The 26,085-nt window shown below is 41.6% G+C and overlaps 1 protein-coding gene across 1 annotated transcript in view; it reads left to right on the top strand.

The window, feature by feature from the left end:
• LOC124798905 overlaps positions 1-15,361 on the top strand; it is a 71,217-nt gene extending 55,856 nt beyond the window's left edge. Inside the window, exon 3 of the mRNA XM_047262435.1 lies at positions 15,108-15,361. Within this exon, the coding sequence (XP_047118391.1) occupies positions 15,108-15,302 (195 nt within the window). The 3' untranslated portion in view covers positions 15,303-15,361. The remainder of the gene's footprint in view (positions 1-15,107) is intronic.
• Positions 15,362-26,085: the final 10,724 nt, after the last annotated feature.

Here is a 26,085-nt window from a genome sequence, read left to right as displayed (position 1 = left end):
GTGCATGTTCTATCACAAGTTTGGACGAAGATGTGGCTTGTGTAGTGCAATCAAGACTTTGATGATGACAATGTAGTTTCAAGGCTACTAACTCACCTTAGACGGAATGTGAGTGAGGAAGTATCCTAGGATACTTGTTACCGGTGATTCTGGAACAGGGACGGCCGGCCGGGGTGGCCGAGCGGTTCTAGGCGCTACAGTCTGGAACCGCGCGACCGCTACGGTCGCAGGTTCGAATCCTGACTCGGGCATGGCTGTGTGTGATGTCCTTAGGTTAGTTAGGTGTAAGTAGTTCTAAGTTCTAGGGGACTGATGACCTCAAAAGTTAAGTCCCATAATGCTCAGAGCCATTTGAACCATTTGGAACGGGGACGAGAAGTTGTGCAAAATGGTTCAAATGGCTCTGAGCACTATGGGACTTAATTTCTGACGTCATCAGTCCCCTGGAACTTAGAACTACTTAAACCTAACTAACCTAAGGACATCACAAGCACCCATGCCCGAGGCAGGGCTCAAACCTGCTGCTGTAACAGCAGCGCGGTCCGGACTGAAGCGCCTAGGAGCGCTCGGGCACAACGGCCGGCAGATAAGTTGTGATTCGTAAGAAGTGAATAAGGGAGCAAACAGTTGAGCATTCAATATAAAAACCATATATTTCCCCAATAGCTTAACCTTATTCGGGGAGATGTCTTACAGTGGCTGCCCACATTTACAATTCAATGAGTACAGGGTACAGCGTAACGTTCCGTATGTTGGCCGTTTCCAGCAACTCCTGGTCTTGAATTCTACCTTTTGCTATCAGAGACAAGCGCTTTCTTTGCAGTTCGTTCCAACAATACCCAGTCAAATATTTTAATCATAATTGAAGACTAGTGCGAAACAGCACTCCTTCTTCTTTATATTCTGACAGACAAAACATGTTAACTATTACTCGTTACAGTATACGCAATCAGATATTTTATTCACAGTAGAAGATAAGTGCAAGACTGCACTTGTTCCTCTTTATATCCTAATAAACAGAAAATATCAATTACTAATCGTTGTTACCAAGACAAACATTGTAGTGCTTACTCTTCTCTAACACAGAGAACTCAAGATAACAACTGTTGCTGGCCACTTACCGGAAACGCAGTTGTCCTCTCTCGAATGTTTAAGTCTTCTCAGACCCAACATCCAAGTGTCACTCTATAGCGACTTCAGGGCAGTATAGCTGCTCCTGACGACTACTAACTGTGACTGCTTCCTGGTAACGACTGCTTCTAATTCAGGATACTGACTGACTTGGCCCTGAGTGCTAGCCGATCATACACGGTGGTCGGAAACAGTCTGAAAGGCTTGTGATAGTGTTGCAGGGCTGTGCTGAGAAAAAAATTCGATGAAGTGGTTGCGTTTCCGAGTTAATTATCATTGAATTTATAAAATCAGGCCGTTGCGCGTGAAAATTGAGGTGGCCCGCTAGATACAGTTAGTGCCAGGTGTTACGAGTGCGGACGAGGCTGCTCAGCCTTTTGACTCGGGTTCGATCCATACTACCGTCCCTTGTCCAGATTTTGTATCGCTCTCTTCTTCTGTTTTAGAAAACCAGACCGAAATAAAGAAAACATCAGATACTAATCGCTGTTACCAGAGACAAACACTGTAGTGCTTACTCACCCTTAACAGGCAGAGAATTCAATATTTGACTTTATCTCTGGTGAGAAGCTTAAATTTTCGACCGCAACCGGCTGATTGGCTAACTTTAGCGCTAGTTAACTCTGAAACGGCACCACGTATCGATTTTTTTTCAAACAGTTATTTCCCAGCAAAAGTTATCCTGCAACAGCCGCACAAGCTTTTCAGACTGTTTCTGACCATCCTGTATACTGAGTTTTCAAGGCTCTTGGACGATTTTCTCCCATAGTGTCGCTTTCTCTTCACTCTTCCGAAGATGTCCGTAATGACTGAGGGTTTTCTACAATGTCGTAGAACGTTCTGGCTGGTGTTGCCTCTGCTCGGTACTTTCACCTTGGTGCCGCCCATCTGCGCTGGGATGCTTTTGTTCTCGCCAGCAGTTACAGCAACACCATTTTCTCAGCTGGACGTTAATATCTTACCTCATACGTAGCTCTGGTCCAGAAAGCCGCTTCCTGTTCCACACCACAATACACTGTCTTAAATTTACTACTTAAAAAAGTTCCTTTCTTCTCATATCATCCACGATACCTCTTACATTAACAAAATTTCACATACATCACAGAATGTCCTTACAACAATGTGACTGTGACTGAATTTAAGTGATTTGAATGACATAAATACATTGACGGAAAGGGAAAGTGTTACTTCGTAGAGCACCTCTCCAATGTATATCAAAATTTGTTAATATTTCCATCATGTAACTGGAATTAGTTGATTAAACTGTCATTTTACTCGAAACATGTCCATTATCATCATTAGTATGTGCGACCCATATCAGCACGAATAAACTTCCACATTTGTTTTGGCAGGTATTTGTTGTGACATGTATCACTAACCTATTTTCTGTTATTATTAAAAATGACAAACTGTACTGTTGCACGTTTATTTTTAGAAATGGTATTAGTAAGTGTGTGCATCCATTTTAAGCGAGAAGAAAGTTCGTAATGATACTCAAAAAAACTAAAAAATATATTTATTTGATTCTCATAGATGTTCTAGATCTTATAATTAAATGTTTCCCTGAGACATTTAAGTCTCTTCCTTATCTACGATAATGATCGAAGCAGAAGAAATTAATTAAAATTTGTGCTGCGGCCGGGACTCGAACCCGTGTCTTCTTGCTTAGTAGGCAGAAATGTCTTGTGGTGGTGTAATGGTTAGCATTTCTGCCTAATAAGCAAGAAGAGCCGGGTTCGAGTCCCGTTCACAGCAGAAATTTTAATTCATTTCTTCTGCTTAGATCATTATCGTTCATAGATGTTAGTCGAAATTATGAATCGATGTATAATTCATTCTCGTCTAGTAGGTATTATGGTTTCTGTTGTTGACAAATGAGGCATCTGCTGCGTAATAAATTTTTATCCACCCTTCTTATTTTTTCAAGTAATTTTTCAACATAGTTCCAAAGTTTGGTTTCCAATCTGTAACATCACAATTTCATGACAGATACTTCATGCATTTCAGTCTTCTAACCTATGACAGACGTCTTCCAATTGCTTGCGCGGTAACTCAGTTGCTATTGCCTTTTATACGCAAATGAACAAGTACAGTGATGCATAAAGCCGCAGTTCAGAGATTATTAAATACACCGGTCTTTAACAACCAAAGAGTTTAATAACATTTATTACTTCTGGCCAAATGTTTTCAGAGTAATTCATGCAAATAGAAATAATGACAGTAAATTTAAATTATAATTACAATTTCAAATTAATCTCGTAATAAATCATGTGTTATTTTCACGTATTAGCGACATTTATGAAAAATATGAGATTAATTTCTATTTTAATAAAAATTATTTCCACTGGATCGCGTCATAAGTTTAATGTAAGTATCATATACTATGATAGAAGAAGAGAGAGACAGGAGAGATGATTAGTTCCATTACGCATGAAGCGTACGGCCATCGAAAGTCATCTTGAAGAACTTCTTGCCATGTCTAAAACGCATGGTGTGTTTTTAATGAAGGTTGCTGACTGGAGGCCGGTATAAAATTAAAAATATTTCGAGCGCACTGTAGACGTAGCCAGTGGGTGACGAATAAGGTGACTGGGCAGGCCAACCAAAGACCCAGAGGTTGTTCAAGGGATTTGTGATGTGGACTGCTGTGTGTGGTTTTACGCTACGCTGCTAACAAACGCAATTTGTTACCATCATGAAGGGTATGCCAACAGGGTTTACTTTTCTTCTCACACACTGGTGAGCATTCGACCACCGTTCAACAACTGCCGGATCACTTTTATTTTCATGTTCAATATCTCCCTGTTCCAAGATTCTACGATTAAGAGAGGTACAGATCTTAAGAATCACTGCTTCCTGCGGCCTCCCACCAGGTCGTATACGGACAAGATGGCATCAATTTTAGCGCAACAAACAGATACAGGACTTGTCGCTGAATGCCACAGATACGACTCATTGCTCCAGTTGACGCTGGCGCTACAGCATGTAAATCCGTGTTGCCAGTAATCTGTTTCCACCGGTTCGTGGTGACATGCTGCCACTAATCACTGCCTGTATTTCAACTATTGTCATCCATCCGGTAGTGAGGGCCAGTAGAGAAATCCCACGATCTTCTTCCGGTTGCGTTCTTCTGAAAGGGCAAGTGCCGACTCTCGTGGTCACACTGCCGTTAGGAGAGCATCTCGTGGCCAGTCATTCTGCAATCATTGCACCACAGCAAACTACCTGTGATGTATGTAGATATCGTATTACCATGTAATGCCAATGATTCAATGTCTTTCGAAGTCCGAAAGATGGCAGTAAGTTGAACGTGCACGTCCTCTGCGGATGAAGTGTTGTGATCCCAATCTGAAAAGTTCTAAAAACACCGACATTTACATCTACATTCAAAGACCGCAAGCCACCGTATGGTACTTGGTGGAGGGCTCCCTGTGTTACCACTAGTCATTTCCTTTCCTGTTCCACTCGGAAACAGAACGAGGGAAAAACGACTATCTATATGCCTCCGTACGAACCCCAATCTCTAATATTATCTGCATGGTCCTTATCCGAAATGTACCTTGGGAGCAATAGAATCGTTCTGCACTCAGTATCAAATGCTGGTTCTCTAAATTTTATAGATAGTGCTTCTCGAAAAGATTCCCTCCAGGGACCCCGTTTGGGTTCCCGAAGCATTTCCATAACACTTTTGTGTTGTTCGAACCCACTGCTAACAAATCTAGCAGCCCGGCTCTGAACTGCTTCGATGTCCTCCTTTAATTAGACCTCGTGCGGATCCCAAACAGGTTCGAATCCTGCCTCGGGCATGGATGTGTGTGATATCCTTAGGTTAGTTAGGTTTAAGTAGTTCTAAGTTCTAGGGGACTGATGACCTAAGATGTTAAGTCCCATAGTGCTCAGAGCCATTTGAACCATTTTGATCCCAAACACTCGAACAGTTCTCAAGAATGAGTCGCATTAGTGCCCTATAGGCAGTCTCCTTTGCAGATGAACTACTTACTTTTACATTACTTTACATGTGGCCAGGGCCTTATCTACCAGATGCCTGCTCTGAGAGGCTCTTCCACTTCTGTCTGTCCAATACGATGTTTGTCCAGTTGCTGTTGCTGTTCATCCTAGTTGTGTCCTTCCGAATATTACCCCGCCATCTGATTCTTGGTCTCCCACTTCCTCTCGTTCTATGTATTGTTCTTCTGAATGCCATTCCACCCTACTGGCCATTAAAATTGCTATACCACGAAGATGACGTGCTACAGACGCGAAATTTAACCGACAGGAAGAAGATCCTGTGATATGCAAATGATTAGCTTTTCAGACCATTCACACAAGGCTGGCGCCAGTGGCGACACCTACAACGTGCTGACGTGAGGAAAGTTTCCAACCGATTTCTCATACACAAACAGCAGTTGACCAGCGTTGCCTGGTGAAACGTTGTTGTGATGCCTCGTGTAAGGAGGAGAAATGCGTACCATCATGTTTCCGACTTTGATAAAGGTCAGATTGTAGCCTATCGCGATTGCGGTTTATCGTATCGCGTCATTACTACTCGCGTTGGTCGAGATCCAATGACTGTTAGCAGAATATGGAATCGGTGGGTTCAGAAGGGTAATACGGAACGCCATGCTGGATCCCAACGGCCTCGTATCGCTAGCAGTCGAGATGACAGGCATCTTATCCGCATCGCTGTAACGGATCGTGCAGCCACGTCTCGATCCCTGAGTCAACAGATGGGGGCGTCTGCAAGACAACAACCGTCTGCACGAACAGTTCGACGACATTTGCAGCAGCAGGGACTATCAGCTCGGAGATCACGGCTGCGGTTACCCTTGACGCTGCATCACAGACAGGAGCGCCTGCGATGGTGTACTCATCGACGAACCTGGGTGCACGAATGGCAAAACGTCATTTTTTCGGACGAATCCAGGTTCTGTTTACAGAATCATGATGGTCGCACCCGTGTTTGGCGACATCACTGTGAACGCACATTGAAGCCTGTATTCGTCATCGCCACACTGGCGTGTCACCCGGCGTCATGGTATGGGGACCATTGGTTACACGTCTCGGTCACCTCTTGTTCGCATTGACGGCACTTTGAACAGTGGACGTTACATTTCAGATGTGTTACGACCCGTGGCTCTACCCTTCATTCGATCCCTGCGAAACCCTACATTTCAGCAGGATAATGCACGACCGCATGTTGTAGGTCCTGTAGGGATCTTTCTGGATATCGAAAATGTTCGACTGCTGCCCTGGCCAGCACATTCTCCAGATCTCTCACCAATTGAAAACGTCTGGTCAATGGTGGCCGAGCAACTGGCTCGTCACAATACACCAGTCAATATTCTTGATGAACTGTGGTATCGTGTTGAAGCTGCATGGGAAGCTGTTCCTGTACACTCCATCCAAGCTCTGTTTCACTCAACGCTCAGGCGTATCAAGGCCGTTATTCCGGCCAGAGGTGGTTGTTCTGGTTACTGATTTCTCAGGATCTATGCATCCAAATTGCGTGAAAATATAATCATATGTCAGTTCCAGTATAATATATTTGTCCAATGAATACCCGTTTATCATCTGCATTTCTTCTTGGTGTAGCAATTTTAATGGCCAGTAGTGTAGGTAGTCTGTTCTCTGCCATTCCTGCTATAGGGCTTGCCCAATTCAACCTTCTTCTCTTGAGCACTTTGACGATGTTACGGTGTTTGTACAGCCCTCTTAATTCTTCATTTCTTCTTATTCTCCAATCCATGTTATTTTCGTAGTGTACAGGTCCAAGACTTTTCCTTGGTATTTTTCTTTCGAACATTAACTGTTTTTCTTCATCTTTCTTTGTAAATATTAATGTTTCACATCCATATAACAAAACAGGTATAATGGTCGATTGATATAAGCGAAGTTACTGCTAAGTGATCTTTTTCTTAGAATTTTGATGAAACTAAAATGTGTCTTATTTGATGTTGATAAACGTGCATCTAATTGTATATCTGTTCTGTTGTTATTACTAAAAAGACTTCCTAGGTATTTGAAGTGGTCAACAGTCTTGAAATTGAATCCATCTACGGTCAGAGGTGCATCTCTTCTGGTTTTTTTACTTATGGGCAGATGTTCTGTCTTTTCTTCATTAACATGTAATCCTGTTTTCTCAGCAATTTTGTAGTAATTTTGCATCATTCTGATTAATTCTCTTTTGGAACTACTTATTAGTGCTACATAATCTGCATAGGCAATTCTTGGAATGTTCACATCCTGTAGCTGGATCCCTTGTGGACTGATTTTAGAAAATTCTCTATCGATCTTCTCTAGGACAAGGTTAAATAAAATATGTAAAATGGTATCCCCTTGTCTTAGTCCAGTGTACACCTTAAAATCTTTAGTTCCTCCTACCGTTGTCTTTATGCGACACAAAGTTTCGTCTACACACATTTTAATTAATTTGATTTATTTTGGTGGTATTTTAAATTCCTTCATTATATTTAGGAGTGCCTGTCGGTGTATGCTATCATAAGCCTTTTAAAATATACGAATAATATATGGACATCTACACTGAATTCCCACGCCTTCTCAGTTACATGTCTTAGGGTGATCTAATATGAATCGGTTTCTGCGGAAACTGCATTGGTAGTCCCCAATCAGTTCTTCTGTTATTGGAATCAGCCTGTTTAATAGGCAGCTCGATAAGATTTTGTAGGTGACATCCAGTAAGGCAATTTTTCTGTAGTTATCACAGACAAGCGTATCATTCTTCTTAAATGTGGAGCACACAATTGCAGTTTTCCAACCTGCAGGAATGGTTTCTGTCTTCCAAATTGTTTCTATTAACGCCTGTATTTCTAATTCCAGTTGTGGGTCTCCATTCTTTAATAACTCAGCGTATATCTGGTCTTCGCAACAATCCTTGTTATTCTTTAATTTCTTTATTGCTTGCTGTATTTCAATTACTGATGGGGTAGTAACTGTATCAGCTGTATCAACTGTGTCAGGTTTTTCCAATTTAGAGTAAGAGTGAGGGTCATTGCAGTTGAGAAGTTGTGAAAAGAATGTTTTCCATCTTTTTTGTATATCACTTTTCTTGTTCAATGAACTACACTTTCCAAAAAAATCTCCCAATAAAGAGAAGTCTACCATTCGCCTTCTCTTCTACAATCCTTACATGCTCACTACCTTTCATACTGCTCTGCAAGGTTACGCCTGGATATTTCGTCGACGTGACTGTGTCAAGCAACACACTACTAATTCTGTGTTGGAACATTATGGGCTTGTTTTTCCTACTCATCAGAATTAACTTATATTTTTCTACAATTATAGTTAGCTGACATTCACCACACAAACCAAAAATTCTGTCTAAGTCATGTCGTATCCCTCTACACTCACTCAGCGGCGACACTTTCCCACCCACTACAGTATCATCAGCAACCAGTAGCAGACTGCTGCGGCTTACCCTGTCCGCCAGATCATTTGTGTATATGGAAAATAACAGCGGTCCTATCACACCCCTGACGAAACTATCAGAACATCAGATAAACCCGATAGCTAGTATGTACGCATGCGACTGTTAATTTTCGTAATGGCTTTTCTTCTTGTACTGAATATAGGCTCTTCAATCTATGAAATTTTATTCCACATGTTTAAGTAGCATAGAATTACCATTTTTTAGTCAAGATATCCATGGTGTAACATTTTCCATCCCATCAGCATACGTTCAATCTTCTCAACTCCTCAGTGTACTGATACCTTCGAAATTATATCGGTCAAATTTTTACATGTTTGTGTACATGGTAATGTTAGATGCTGTCATAATAATTTATTAATGCTTGTACCTAATTACATGCGCTTTTGTGTCAAGATAAGCGTTTCTTCAATACTATGGTTACCTCGTCCCTTTCCAATTTCTAGTATTTCCTGTTTGTAATGTATATATGATGTCTGTATGCGCGTTTCACTAGAATTTTCCTCTTTTTCTGTACCGTGAATAAAAATTGAAAAGAACTAGCAGACTTTAAACTTTGAAGAATAAAACTCAAGACTGAGAGTGACAACGCTACGACAAACATCATGGGAAGCCCCAAAGGGGAGGAGTGAGGGAAAATACTGTCTCGCTGCCTCTCTCATTGCAGTCGTTCCTCTCAGCTGACTACTGTAGGGCAGACGGTTGCACCTTGGGACACTCTCAGGTCTTTCACCTCTAGCCAGGTCCATAATAGTGGTGTAACATATTTTCCTATTCCTTTTTTAAATGATGGCATTCACTTTTTATGTGCTCCAGCCTTTCTCTGAAATTGCAAAAATTACTCCAGAAAATTAAGGTATTCAAAAGTGCAACATGCTCATATATCAAGGGACAATTGATGTTCTGTTGATATTTGAAAACGATTCTATTACATTGTTAGTCCACCCTTTTTTTCTTTTTGTGTAATCAGTCTTCCTCTCTTGTGTCAACCGTTTCATCTCAGAGCAGCAATTGCATCCCACATCATCAATTATTTGCCGGATGTATTCCAACCTTTTTCTTCCTCTACAACTTTTACCTGCTACAGATCCCTCTAGTACCATGGGAGTACCCGATGCCTTAACGGGTGTACTATCATTTTGTCTCTTCTTCTTGTCAGTGTTTTCCATATGTTCCTTTCCTCGTCGATTCTGCGGAGAACCTCCACATTTCTTACATTATTAATCCACCTAATTTTCTGTTGTAGCACCCCATCTCAAAGCCTTCCATTCTGTTCTGTTCTGTTTCTCCCACAGTCTGATTCCCACTACCATACGATACTGGGCTGCGAACGTGCATTCTAAGTTTCTTCCTCAAGGGGAGACCTAAGTTTGGTACTAGCTGACATCTCTGGGCCACGAGAGTCTTTTCCAACAGTGCTGGCATACTTTTTACATCCTCCTTGCTCCATCTGTCATACGTCATTTTGCTGCCTAGGTAGGAGAATTCCTTAACTTCGTCTACTTAGTGATCCCCAATCGTAATGTTAAGTTTCTCACTATTCTCATTTCTGGCACTTCTCATTGCTTTCGTCTTTCTTCTATTTACTCTTAATCCATATTCTGTATTATATTCAACGTATCCTGCAATCCTTCTTCACTTTCATTGAGAATAGCAAAGTCATTAGCGAATCTTATCATTGAAGTCCTTTCACCCTGAATTTCACTCCCACTCTGGAACCTTTCTTTTGTTTCCCTCATTATTTCTTCGATGTATAAATAGAACAATACGGGTGAAAGACTTCTTCTTTGTCTTACAACCTTTTTAATCCGGGTACTTCTTTCTTGGTCTCCACTCTTATCGTTCCCTCTCGGTTCTAGAACATAATGTATGTTAGCCGTCTTTCCCTATAGCTTACTGTCTTTCTCAGAATGTCCAATATCTTGCACTGTTTGATATTGTCGAACGCTTTTTCCAGGTCGACAAATCGAATGAACATGTCTTGATTTTTCTTCAGTTTCGCTTCCGTTATCAACAGCAACTTCAGAACTGCCTCTCTGGTGTCTTTACCTTTCCTAAAGCCAAACTGATCATCTAACAGATCCTCAGTTTTCTTATCAATTCTTTTGTGTATTGTTCTTGTCAATAACTTGGATGAATGAGTTCTTGAACTGAAAGTCCAATAATTGTCGCACTTATCGGCTCTTGCTGTCTGAGGAATTGTGGGATGATGTTTTCCCGAAAGTCCGATGGTATACCACCAGTCTCATATATTCTACTAACCAACGTGAATAGTCGTTTTGTTGCCAGTTCCCCAATCATTTTAGAGATTCAGATGGAATAATATCTATCCCCTCTGCCTTATTTGAACTTTGTTTTAAATTCTGATTGCAATACTGAATCCCCTTTATCTTCCGTATCGACTCCTGTCTCTTCTTCTATCATATACCTGTCCTCCCTCTCGCAGAGACTCTCAATTTTTCCTTTCCACCTATCCGCTCTTCTATGACTCTTAATGTCACCGTCTTTCCTTTTAATTTCACCGAATGCTGATTTCACTTTTCTGTGTGCTGAGCCCGTCCTTCCAAAAATCGTTTCTCTTTCTAATTCTGCGCATTTTTTATGCAGCCACTGCCATAGCTCCCTATTTATTTCGTTCATAAGTGACTTGTATTTCTGTATTCCTTATTTTTCTGAAGCCGCTGAAGTATTTCATCTGTTATCCATAGTTTCTTCCCAGTTGCATTCCTTGTACCGACGGTTTTCTGTCCAACTTCTGTGATTGTCCTCTTTAGAGATGTCCATTCCTCTTCAACTATACCGCCTGCTGAGTTATTCATTATCACGGTATCTATAGCCTCAAAGAACTTCAAGCATATCTCTTCATTGTTTCAGAACTGAATTAATCTTTCTTCTCTATCGTTCCTACTACAAAGCCCATATTCTCCTATAACTCTTTCTCGTACTCCCTCCCCTACAACTGCATTCCATTCCATTATGTCTATTACATTTTCCTCTCCCTTTACGTACTGAGTTACATACTTTATCTCTTCATCCTCTGCTTGCAACGTCGGCATGCATCCCCTGAAGTACTGTTGTAGGTGTTGGTTTCCTGCCGATTGTGATGAGAACAGCCCTATCACTGAATGTTCACATTAACTCACTCTCTGCCCTACCTTCCTATTCGTAACGAAATTTACTCCCATTATACCATTTTTTGCAGCAGTTGATATTACCCTGTTATCATCTGACCAGAAATCCTTTTCTAGGTTGAGCCTTTGAATTTCCCTTTCCAGATTTTCTAGCTTCCCTACCATATCCAAACTTCTGACTTTCCAAGCCGAGACTCCTAGAGCGCTACACTTTTGTTGGTTATAAGTATTTTCTCACGGTCACCTCCCCCTTTGCAATCCCTTCCCGGAGATCCAATGGAGAGATCATCATGATACTTTTTCAATTACAGGCCATATGACCTGTGGATAAACTTGTGTCTTTAATGCAGTGGTTTCCACTGCCTTCTGCATCCTCACGTCATTGATCATTACTGATTCTACCGCCTTTAGGGACAATTTCCCTCCACAAGGGCAAGAGAAATACCCTGAACCTCTATCCGCTCGTCCTCCCTCTTTGGCAAGACGGTCGTATGACTGAGGGTGCCTTCTTATGGCGGAAATCTTCGACCGCCATTGCTGATAATTTTGATTCAAAATTTAAACGGTTGTAGGATTCATTCGAACCCGGGACCTAGGACGTTTTGCTTATTAATGAAAGTCGCTACCCCCTTTTTTTATCTCTTTTTGCTCGTTATTGTCCATTCCTTTTGTTCGGGGCGTACGTCGCTTGACACCCATTGAAGTTGAAGTTGATCCTTTCATTCAGTGTATTTTATATAAGAAGGGAAGGAACCCTCTGACCGAACACACTGAGCTACTGTCCCGGCAACCCTAGACCACGGATGCATTACTCTACTACCCTCCAGTTGTCATAAAGTGAAATGAAATTCAGCAGAAGTATAATCGTAAACCAGTTACAAGTTAAATACATTTTGAAATTGAAGTTATTGCAAACTAAGTAAAATATTTCCTGTTCAAGACAAATACGATTGTTAATGTACTATTGAAACTCATTTAATTTGCAAATTTATCATGTTTCTGGTAGTAAAAAAGTAAATGTTTCAAGGAACAAGATGGTACACGACGGATGGCGCATGGCCTTACCGTACACGCACTACACAAATGGTTTAAAAATGTGTATAATTTTATTTGCTATAAAATTCTGTAACTGAATCACCAACAACATATTCCAATTAGCTTTAATATATTATACATCTCTTAAATGTGTAGAACAAGAAATATTAAAAATGCTACGCAAAACACAAGTTCATGTCTGTAAACAACAAAAACTGTACAAAACGGCAGAAACTGCTTGTGGTCGTGTCTAGTGCGCGTTACTTCATGTGATTTTAAAATCAGTCGCTATACTGAAGCACCGAGCATAAAACTACCGTCTAGCTACAACACTCTTACCGCACGTGGTAGCCGTGCGGTCTCAGGCGCCTCGCCACGGTTCGCGCGGCTCCCCCCGTCGGAGGTTTGATTCCTCCCTTGGGCATGGGTGTGTGTGTTCTCCTTAGTGTAAGTTGGTTTAAGTTAGATTAAGTAGTGTGTAAGACTAGGGACCGATGAACTCAGCAATTTGCTCCCACAGAACTTTCCACAAATTTCCAATTTACAACACTCTTCCCTGTTCGTCCGACGGCTGCGTAGAAATTAGTACAAAATTGGTTGTAATTTTGCTAACTACATTATCAAACAACTTCGGATACGCCGTTTATCCTACAAAGCATTTACAGTGCCATCTTGATTGACTAACGTAATTTACATCAGTTACATTTCTTAATTACAAATAGAGCGCTTACGTGGTTAAATTTTCGTATTTAAAAATGAATTTCCTTGAAATATAGTTAATTAAATTAAATAATTTTGTGTGTCAGCTGCAGGAATGTGATTCAAGTGCAATACCATGTGTTCGCCTTCGCAGCAGGCTGGCTGGTGATGCTGAGGGGGGTGGGGGGAACTTTGCATCGATTATATTCACGCATCAAAAAAAAAAGTTTTGCGTCACTACGGTTCCAAGAGCTCCGGAACCTGTACAGAAAATTGGAATAGAGATCAATATAAACATCATTTCCGCCTTTTTATTGCTCATGAAAACCACATATTGCATGTTGCACCACCATACAGCGAGACCTTCAGAGGTGGTGGTCCAGATTGCTGTACACACCGGCACCTCTAATACCCAGTAGCACGTCCTCTATACATGCCTATATTCGTCGTGGCATACTATCCACCAGTTCATCAAGGCACTTTTGGTCCAGATTGTCCCACTCCCTCGATTCGGCGTAGATCCCTCAGAGTGTTTGGTCGGTCACGTCGTCCATAAACAACCCTTTTCAATCTATCCCAGACATGTTCGATAGTGCTCAAGTCTGAAGAACATGCTGGCCACCCGTCGTTATCTTGAAGGAAGTCATTCAGAAGACGTGCACGATGGCAGCGCGAATTGTCGTCCATGAAGACGAATGCCTCACCAGTATACTGCCTATATGGTTGCACTATCGGTCGGAGGATGGCATTCACGTATCGTACAGCCGTTACAGCGCCCATGACCACAAGCGGCTTACGTTGGCCCCACATTAATGCCGCCCCAAAACAGCAGGGAACCTCCACCTTGCTGCACTCGCTGGACAATGTGTCTAAGGCGTCCAGCCTGACCGGGTTGCCTCTAGACACGTCTCCCGACGATTGTCTGGTTGAAGGTGTATGCGATACTCCTCAGTGAAGAGAACGTGATGCCAGTCCTATAGCAGTCCATTCGGCATGTTGTTGGGCCTATATGTACCGCGCTGCATGGTGTGGTTGCAAAGATGTACCTCACCATTGGCGTCGGGAGTGAAGTTGCACAGCATGCAGTCTATTGCGCACAGTTTGAGTCGTAACTCGACGTCCTGTGGCTGCATGAAAAGCATTATTCAACATCGTGGCGTTGCTTTCAGGGTTCCTCCGTGCCATAATCCGTAGGTAGCGGTCATCCAGTGCAGTAGTAGCCCTTGGGCGGCCTGAGCGAGGCATATCATCGACAGTTCCTGTCTCTCTGTGTCTCCTCCATGTCCGACCAACATCGCTTTGGTTCACTACGTGACGCCTGGACATTTTCCTTGTTGAGAGCCCTTCCTGGCACAAAGTAACAATGCGGACGAGATCAACAGCGGTATTGACCGTCTAGTCATGGTTGAACTACAGACAACACGAACCGTGAACCTCCTTCCTGGCGGAATGTCTGTAACTGATCGGCTGTCGGATCCCCTCCGTCTAATAGGCGGGTTTAGTGACATCTCTGAACAGTCAATGGAATTGTGTCTGTGATACAATATCCACAGTCAACGTCTATCATCAGGAGTTCTGGGAATTGGGGTGATGCAAAACTTTTTTGATGTGTGTAGAATGAGGAATGAGGAAGGCAAGCACAAATAGCAAAGTCTGTTTTGTTGCAGGAGGAGCACAAGCCAGTTCCGACGATATCGTCTCTAGAGTACGGCCGACCATGCCGACCTCTGCTGGACGAACGCTGCAGCAGGTATGGTCGCGTCGAGGAGTGCAAGACCTTTAGGTCACGGCGCGGCATCAACCTGGAGCCGGATCCAGGACGGCCTTGCGAGGCAACCAAGCCGCCCAGCGCAGAACTCTGACCGCACCTCATCGTCAGATACCCTCAGGGACAGTGTCGACACTTCTATCGGCCTTCCCTTAAAAAAAATCCAAAAAATTTGCCAATACTTACCAACATATTACTAATCCGTTTGATATTCGATTAAAATTTTTATGTTCTGCGAAAGAAATTTCTGGAATATGGATCTAAATAAATTTAATTAATTTATGCAGTTCATTTCAGTTATGATAGGAGTCCAGATTATTATTCCTCTCAGAAACATTAGATATAAGATCAATTGCAATTATTTCACTAAAATGAAGTAAACGGTATTGTTGACATTGAAATAAATGAAATGCCACCCTATAAGGTGACTACACTGTAATCCGTTCAGGGGGGTTTTCTTGAAATGCGAACTTAAATCCACTGAAGTACGTATCTGTATGGAACATTAAATTCTTCATGTATAAGAAATTTAATGCAAAATCATCGGATGCTAGCCGTTAATCTCACTTCTTACAGGTACACTGAATGATTTCTGTGATGACAAAGATGTTCCCACTAAGATGAAAATTCTTAACGTCTGTGACATAAATGAGTGATTACGACTGTAAGACGTGATCTACAGTAAAAGAGAAAACAGAAAAAAATTGTTATCTTCTATCCATTGCAACGATTTGATGTGGAAAACTGTGTTTTATGACTGACCATTACAGTTTTGCTTCAGGACATTCTAATTCAGGCAAAGTAAGATGCGTATTAATTGACTGAAATGAGAACGAGGAGTACAAAATTGTTATTTAACGTCCCGTCGACAACGAGGTCATTAGAGACGGAGCACAAGCTTGGATTAGGGAATGATGATGAAGGCTATCGCTCATGACCTTTCAACGGAACCTTCCTGGTATTCACCTGAAGCGATTTTGGGACGTTACGGAAAACCTAAATCAGGATGGCCGGAAGCGGATTTGAACTATCGTTCTCCCGAATTCGGTAAATTGATTGGGACAAGACGAATATAACATCCAGGCAGATTAGATCTGTGTTTATAAATGGAACTTTAACTCGGAGCCATATGTACTGTGAGTAGTGCGTTTACTGCCTGAGCAATCCAGGAAAGACTCTTTCCGCACCTACCCCCCCCCCCTCCCCCCCTACCCCGGCCAAAGCTTAACTCCTACCAATCTCTCTTCCACTTCAAAAAATGCACAGTTTCTATCTGCCACGAAGCTCAAAGCTCAAACCCGTACACCCTCTGTCACAGAGTGACAGATTCATTCAGTAAACAACCACGAGGCTACGGCCAAACGATTTCTTTGTGTCATCTGTTCTTCCAGGAGTTTTCTTCCAGAAAGGTATTTCGCAGATTCGTGAAATTTGGCAAGCAAATGAGGAAGATGAGATGTACTGACAAAAAAAAGCTCTTAGGACAGGTCATAAATCACGTTTGGATAATTTAATCACTAAAACTGTTACCCACGAAAGGCATACTGTTCTGATTAAGACTATGTCTGGAACACAGACTAAATCAGATAGAAAGTACACACTAGGAAAACATTCTGATTTCGTCCCTCTATATCACTGTATAGAAGATTTATCAGTATTATTAAACGGTTTTATTATGAAAAATGAAGACGTTGTGAAAGTCTACATAACAGTATTACACAACACAAATGTGTTATAGACAAATGTAAGATTTTCTCAATGTGCTCTCCAGACATCTCGAAGCCAGGCTAACGCCTCGTGCTGCATTCAAATAGACAAACAAGCACAAAGTAATTATTAAATATAGTGGCAAACGGAGCAAACCCGGAAGAACTTGTCTCTCCTTGCGCGAGCGGGGAACTTGAAATGTAAACACAGCAAAATGACTCAGGTGATAGCCATCAACTCAGCTTGATTTAGTTTGAGAGTAAAAATTTCACAAGGAAACTATCAGGCTGCTGATATGGCGTAAAGCAACAAGCTGGAGCCATGAAGGCTATTCTTGCGAAACAGAGAGCGGTGAAGACTACCGATGAGCTTGGAGAAGTAGAGAACATTCGCTAAACCCCTGCCCGACATCACGTCATTGCCTCAAAAAAATGGTTCAAATGACTCTGAGCACTACGGGACTTAACTTCTGAGGTCATCAGTCCCCTAGAACTTACAACTACCTAATCCTAACTAACCTAAGGACATCACACACATCCATGCCCAATGCAGGATTCGAACCTGCGACAGTAGCGGTCTCGCGGTTCCAGACTGTAGCGCCTATAACCGCTCGGACACCCCGGCCGGCCATTGCCTCAAAGCAGTAGAAATGAATACTCAGACTTCCAAGTCTTTGTGATTAATCTTTACATCGCAGTACACGAGCTACATGACCAAGCCTGTGAAGCGTTGCGCCCAGCGCGCCGACTGACCGACTCCGCTGCTCTCCACACTTCATCATGGTGACAACAGTAGAGGTCACTACAAGACGAAAGTAAGTCAGATACTGACCTACCGCGAACTGTTCAGTGACATGATTATTCTCATCAGAATCGACAGCAAAGAAACGCCAATAACAATGCTTCAGTTATACATACCGATATCAAGAGCAGAAGATGAGAGGCTGGAGAAAGCATAAGAAGAAGATATTGAACGTCTAACTCAGTATGAAAGTGGAGACAGAAATCTAATAATGATGAGTGGTTGGACCTCTGTAGTACGGAGAGAATGGAAGACAGGGATACAAAGGAATTTTGCTATACTAGTCGTCGGGTTTGACCATTCACACCGTAAATATGCCACAAACGTTGTAAACAACATGGCGACTGTTCACTGATCAGCCACAACATTATGACCACCTACCTAATAGCCGGTATGTCCATCTTTTGCGCGGATAACAGCGATGACGCATAGTGGCATGGAAGCAATGAGTCTTGGTAGGTCGCAAGAGAGAGAGAAGGCACCACATTTGCACACGCAAGTCACCTGCTTCCCGTAAATTCCGGTGAGGGGACAAAAACATCTGCAGTAGTTGTCAGAATAGGCAGTGCGAACTAAAATAGAAGTTATATGCTGTTATCTATATATATATATAATATATATATATATATATATATATTATATATATATATATACTTATCAAAACGATTGGTATATGGGAAAATACACTTTACCTATATATCTCAAGAGGAGATGGCGATACACAGTTTGGAATAAGTGTGCTTTTCAGAAGTAAATGGAAAAGAATTTGACAAGAAGACGTTAACTATCTATCAGAAATAAAATGAATCGAGTATAGGTATCGTAGAAACAAGCCCTACAGCTGTAATGGACGTAGCTACAAAGGGCCTACAATACAACCTTCAAAATTATACGTATTGTAAAGAAATCAAAACCAGTATCGGAAAATACAAAAAAATGGTTCAAATGGCTCTGAGCACTATGGGACTTAACTGCTGAGGTCATCAGTCCCCTAGAACTTAGAACTACTTAAAGCTAACTAACCTAAGGACATCACACACATCCATGCCCGAGGCAGGATTCGAACCTGCGACTGTAGTGCCTAGAACCGCTCGGCCACCTCGGCCGGCCGAAAAATACATTTCAGCTAAGTAGATCAAGAGGAGAAAGCGATACACATTTACGATTGTTTGTACTTCTGCAGAAGTAAATAGAAACATTAGGTGAATAGTCTCACTTTAACTATATGTCGAAAAAAAACTGATTCTAGTATCGTAAAAACAGCCCTAGAGCTGTAACAGGGATCAACAAACGCAGTACGAACTGAAAAGAAATATTTGTCATAAAGAAGTGGAAAGTAGTATCGGATAATACGGTTTTGTTCCCTAACTCGAGGAGACAGGGATACGCAGTTACGAATATATGTACTTTCAGTGATTAAGCCGAATCATCATCAGAGGAAGAACGTAAACTATCACTTGAAAGGAAAAGAAATGTGTGTGGTAAAATAGCTCTATAGCTGCACTGGAAAGCGCAGTACAAAGAACGAATTTAAAAAAATCTTTAAAGTAAATAAATCGTCGCTAGTATTGAAAATATATTTCACCTATGTAGCTAGTGGAGACTGTAGTATATGCACGTATCACTAGTAAATATAGGTAGTAAACCGAAACGCTCATCACACAAGATCTTTAACTATTTAGCGTAGCGTAAACGGACGGAGTACTGTAAGAAAACACTTCAGATGAAGTTGGGACTGCAGTAGACAGTTCGAATTAAAAAAAAAAAATCCGGAAAAAAGATTGACAAATCGACTACATAGTATTAGTCTCTCCGAACCATACAGACAGCATTTTGTTTCTCACGCTGAGCAAAGATTAAAAATGCATAATTTCTCCCGTAACCAACGAAAATACGATAGAAAATAGCACTATACAGAAATGTAAATTAACATGTGCACGAAGAAGTGAAGACACGGCACTTGTTAAAACAGACGTCTACTATCGCAAATTACGGTTGATCCGAAGGTAGAGTCACGGGAGAATAAGGACACGTTAGTAGAAATGAGAAAGGAGGAAGACCAACTGGGTTCTTCGGCAAATTTCAGCTACTAACAGCGAATGAACTGTTCAGAACTCCAAGACAAAGTGGTATACTTCGAGAAGGCCTGGAGATACGACATGATTGAAGCTGGATTACAACCTGGTGAGACAGAGATTCTGAAATCAGATAGTGGATTTTAAGATGTGCTAAGGCACAAAAATAAATCCATACCACAATTTAACTATCATGAAGAGCAAACTGAAGTTTAAGATGATTGCGTCAAAGGATCACTGGGAAATGAAGTGGGATAGTGAAGTAATGAGGTGCGTTTCAAGTTCTTTAAGTCTATGGAAATTACGATAGTAAGGAAGTTAACTGCGAAAAACTCTGGTATGAGACGAAATATTTCAACAAATCGATAAAATGTAAACGTCGTGTGACTAGAGCCTCCCATCTGGTAGACCGTTCGCCGGGTGCAAGTATTTCGATTTGACGCCACTTAGGCGACTTGTGCGTCGAAGGGGATGAAATGATGATGATTAGGACAACACAACACCCAGGACCTGAGCGGAGAAAATCTCGACCCAGCTGGGAATCGAAACCCTGTCTTTACGATTGACATTCTGTCGCGCTGATCACTCAGATAGCGGGCGCGGACAACAAATCGGTGAAAGAATGAAGTAAAGAATGTTCTGGAACACAATAAAAAAAATAAGTCACTTGGGAACGAAATGGAAGTGCAGAGAAATGGAAATGCAGGGAAGCCAAAGCGAGAAGGCTGCAGCCGGCCGGTGTGGCCGTGCGGTTAAAGGCGCTATAGTCTGGAACCGCGTGACCGCTACGGTCGCAGGTTCTAATCCTGCCTCGGGCATGGATGTGTGTGATGTCCTTAGGTTAGTTAGGTTTAAGTAGTTCTAAGTTCTAGGGGACTGATGACCACAGCTGTTAAGTCCCATAGTGCTCAGAGCCATTTGAACCATTTGAGAAGGCTGCAGGAAACAGCTAACCAAATCCAATAAACAAATGAGTGTTGAAAGAATTGATTCAGCATACAGAAAAGTTAAAAGAACCTTCCTGAATTTAATAGCAGAGACGTCAACATTGAGAGTGAAGTGGGGAGAATTTCACTCTGAAGCGCTAGGAGAGAGCGGACAGAGGAAAAGAGTACGCTGAAGACCACTACGAGGGCAATTTGTCTGATGACATGATTGAGGAAGAAATGGGAGTCGATACGTAAGACTGAGGAGATCCAGATTTAGATATGGAGCTGAATAGAGCTTTGGAAGACTTGAGATCATAACAGATACGAGGGTTGTCCAGAAAGTAAGTTCCGATCGGTCGCTAAATCGAAACCACAGTGAAAACCAGAAACATTTTATTTGCAACAGTTAGGTACACCTTCCCCCCCCCCCCCCTCCCCCCCATGAACCATGGACCTTGTCGTTTGTGGGGAGGCTTGCGTGCCTCAGCGATACAGATGTACAGATGGCCGTACCATAGGTGCAACCACGACGGAGGGCTATCTGTTGAGAGGCCAGACAAACGTGTCGTTCCTGAAGAGGGGCAGCAGCCTTTTCAGTAGTTGCAGGGGCAACAGTCTGGATGATTGACTGATCTGGCCTTGTAACATTAACCACAACGGCCTTGCTGTGCTGGTACTGCGAACGGCTGAAGGCAAGGGGAAACTACAACCGTAATTTTTGCCGAGGGCATGCAGCTTTACTGTATGGTTAAATGATGATGGCGTCCTCTTGGGTAAAATATTCCGGAGGTAAAATAGTCCCCCATTCGGATCTCCTGGCGGGGACTACTCAAGAGGGCGTCGTTATCAGGAGAAAAGAAAACTGGCCTTGTACGGACCGGAGCGTGGAACGTCAGATCCCTTAATCGGGCAGGTAGGTTAGAAAAATTAAAAAGGGAAATGGATAGGTTAAAGCTAGATATAGTGGGAATTTGTGACGTTCGGTGGCAGGAGGAACAAGACTTTTGATCAGGTGAATACAGGGTTATAAATACAAAATCAAATAGGGGTAATGCAGGAGTAGGTTTAATAATGAATAAAAAAATAGGGGTGCGGGTAAGCTACTACAAACAGCATAGTGAACGCATTATTGTGGCCAAGGTAGATACGAAGCCCATGCCTACCACAGTAGTACAAGTTTATATGCCAACTAGCTCTGCAGATGATGAAGAAATTGATGAAATGTATGATGAGATAAAAGAAATTATTCAGGTAGTGAAGGGAGACGAAAATTTAATAGTCATGGGTGACTGGAATTCGAGCGTATGAAAAGGGAGACGGGGAAACATAATGGGTGAATATGGACTGGGGGAGAGAAATGAAAGAGGAAGCCGTCTGGTAGAATTTTGCACAGAGCATAACTTAATCATAACTAACACTTTGTTCAAGAATCATAAAAGAAGGTTGTATACATGGAAGAATCCTGGAGATACTAGAAGATATCAGATAGATTATATAATGGTAAGACAGAGATTTACGAACCAGGTTTTAAGTTGTAAGACATTTCCAGGGGCAGATGTGGGCTCTGACCACAATCTATTAAAACTGAAGAAACTGCAAAAAGGTGGGAATTTAAGGAGATGGGACCTGGAGAAACTGACTAAACCAGAGGTTGTACAGAGTTTCAGGGAGAGCATAAGGGAACAATTGACAGGAATGGGGGAAAGAAATACAGTAGATGACGAATGGGTAGCTTTGAGGGATGAAGTAGTGAAGGCAGCAGAAGATCAAGTAGGTAAAAAGACGAGGGCTAGTAGAAATCCTTGGATAACAGAAGAAATATTGAATTAAATTGATGAAAGGAGAAAATATAAACATGCAGTAAATGAAGCAGGCAAAAAGGAATACAAACGTCTTAAAAAATGAGATCGATAGGAAGTGCAAAATGGCTAAGCAGGGATGGCTAGAGGACAACTGTAAGGATGTAGAGGCTTATCTCACTAGGGGCAAGATAGATACTGCCTATAGGAAAATTAAAGAGACCTTTGGAGAAAAGAGAGCCACTTGTATGAATATCAAGAGTTCAGATGGAAACCCAGTTCTTAGCAAAGAAGGGAAAGCGGAAAGATGGAAGGATTATATAGAGGGTCTATACAAGGGCGATGTACTTGAGGACAATATTATGAAAATGGAAGAGGATGTAGATGAAGATGAAATGTGAGATACGATATTGCGTGAAGAGTTTGACAGAGCACTGAAAGACCTGAGTCGAAACAAGGCCCCAGGAGTAGACAACATTCCATTGGAACTACTGACGGCCTTGGGAGAGACAGTCCTGACAAAACTCTATCATCTGGTGAGCAAGATGAATGACACAGGTGAAATACCCTCAGATTTCAAGAAGAATATAATAATTCCAATCCCAAAGAAAGCAGGTGTTGACAGATGTGAAAATTACCGAACTATCAGTTTAATAAGTCACAGCTGCAAAATACTAACGCGAATTCTTTACAGACGAATGGAAAAACTGGTATAAGTGGATCTCGGGGAAGATCAGTTTGGATTCCGTAGAAATGTTGGAACACGTGAGGCAATACTAACCTTACAAGATTAAGAAAAGGCAAACATACGTTTCTAGCATTTGTAGACTTAGAGACAGCTTTTGACAATGTTGACTAGAATACTCTCTTTCAAATTCTGAAGGTGGCAGGGGTAAAATACAGGGAGCGAAAGGCTATTTACAATTTGTACAGAAACCAGATGGCAGTTATAAGAGTCGAGAGGCATGAAAGGGAAGCAGCGGTTGGGAAGGGAGTGAGACAGGGTTGTAGCCTGTCCCCGATGTTATTCAATATGTATATTGAGCTAGCAGTAAAGGAAACAAAATAAAAATTCGGAGTAGGTATTAAAATCCATGGAGAAGAAATAAAAACTTTGAGGTTCACCGATGACATTGTAATTCTGTCAGAGACAGCAAAGGACTTGGAAGAGCAGTTGAACGGAATGGACAGTGTCTTGAAAGGAGGATGTAAGATGAACATCAACAAAAGCAAAACGAGGATAATGGAATGTGGTCAAATTAAGTCGAGTGATGATGAGGGAATTAGATTAGGAAATGAGACACTTAAAGTAGTAAAGGAGTTTCGCTATTTGGGGAGTAAAATAACTGATGATGGTCGAAGAAGAGAGGATATAAAATGTAGACTGGCAATGGCAAGGAAAGCGTTTCTGTAGAAGAGAAATTTGTTAACATCGAGTATAGATTTAAATGTCAGTAAGTCGTTTCTGAGAGTATTTGTATGGAGTGTGGCCAAGTATGGAAGTGAAACATGGACGATAAATAGTTTGGACAAGAAGAGAATAGAAGGTTTCGAAATGTGGTGCTACAGAAGAATGCTGAAGATTAGATGGGTAGATCACATAACTAATGAGGAGGTATTGAATAGGATTGGGAAGAAGAGGAGTTTGTGGCACAACTTGACAAGAAGAAGGGACCGGTTGGTAGGACATGTTCTGAGGCATCAACGGATCACAAATTTAGCGTTGGAGGGCAGCGTGGAGGGTAAAAATCGTAGAGGGCGACCAAGAGATGAATACACTAAACAGATTCAGAAGTATGTAGGTTGCAGTAAGTACTCGGAAATGGAGAAGCTTGCACAGGATAGAGTAGCATGGATAGCTGCATCAAACGAGTCTCAGGACTGAAGACCACAACAACAACAACAGGTACACCTTCCACCTACTTCTCTACATAGTCGCCGCTCCAACTTCGAGTTTTGTCTTAGTGTTATATCAACTTTCCAGTATCCTCGTCATAGGAAGCAGCCGTCTGTGCTTTCGGTCAGTTATCTGCACTGGCCTGCAGCTCGTCGTCTGTGGGGAAATTTTGTGTTCATTGCCAGCGGTTCTTGTGAGCAGAGATGAGACTCTAGTGGAGCCAATTACGGTCTGTATTGCGGGTGATCAAACGCTTCTCATCGGAAACGCTCCAGGAGCGTCTTCATTGCCCCTGCAGTGTGCGGCCGAGAATTGGCGTACAGTTGTGTTATATGGGATGCATGACAAAGGTCCTCATACTTGGAGGGAGACGTTATTCCCTACGCATCTTTACGTGCTCACTGTTCACTCAAAACTGAAAAGAGCGACGCGACACGATCGACGGGCATACAACAGACACTGCCCAACACATCTGCGCAAAGCTGTACCGAATTTTCCCAGTGGTTTCCATTTCGTGACCGATCAGATCTTACTTTCTGGACAACCCTCATATGTAACACTCCTTCAGAATTTCTGAAATTGTGAAGGGAAGCAGCAGTCAAGCAGCTATTTAAGTAGGTGTTGCAACGCTTTGTTATTTAAAGACATGGATGTAATAATTTTCCTGAGAATTAATCAGTTCCGTATATGATAAGCTTTGTAAAAAGATTCAAGTATCGATTGTTTTCAAAAATTGATCTACGTTTTACTGTGCAATCTTCATATGTCGTTTGCTCCTTGTTCACTCTCTCGAATGAACCTGCAGAGAAATAGGTCAGGTGTTTAGTTTTCTGTAATATACGTAATAATTAGAAATATTTATTTTCATTCGCTTCGTATTTATTACGATCCTGTTCTATTAACTGAGAAATATTTTCAGATTTCCAGCTAGTTAAACCATTGGAAATGGACGGTTTGATCACACGACAACTACGCTCCACCAGCGGGCTGTAATACGTTTACGTTTTAATAAGTCGAACCTGCTGTATATTTTCTTTTTATGAAGTCCAATTACCATTGCTCGTATCATCCGAATCATTAATTACGCTGCAATTTAATATAATCACAGTCCTGTACCACCAAGCCGTCCACTCTTCAATGATGACTCCTGCACATGATTTTTGTAAGTAACTGAGCTTTCAGAAAACCATTTTTTACACAGCAGAATTTCAGTTAAACTTTAAGACACGAAATCTAAACTTTAATCTAAATTTTAAGACAAGAAATCTATTATTAAATTCCTGCCTCCATCAGTATGATGTGTCCCACAACCCGAACAATTAATACTAAAAAATTAGACTTTATTCATTTTATTTTATTTGACGGATACATTACAGTGGCGACACTGTGACATGACTCTTTTGACTTGTTATATACATTGCATGTAAATTTTATGTCATCACACTGTTGTCACTTTCCTTGTATTGTTTTATGAACCACAAAATTGTTGTGTGTTGAACAACAGATGATCAGCACATCAGTAATAAGAATAACCAAAAGAAATTGGATAACAGTAATATTTACAGAAAAGTTTATAAAAAGACTTATTTTATTAAATTCAATTGGACGGCTCTCTATGTGATACCGTAACACAAAAAATAAGGGCAAAAATGTTAATTTCCTTTGCCTG

This window comes from Schistocerca piceifrons, chromosome 5 (genome assembly GCF_021461385.2).
Source record: "Schistocerca piceifrons isolate TAMUIC-IGC-003096 chromosome 5, iqSchPice1.1, whole genome shotgun sequence".
NCBI lineage: Eukaryota > Metazoa > Arthropoda > Insecta > Orthoptera > Acrididae > Schistocerca > Schistocerca piceifrons.
Note: the sequence above shows the minus strand (reverse complement) of the source record. Positions and strands in the feature narration are given on the sequence as shown.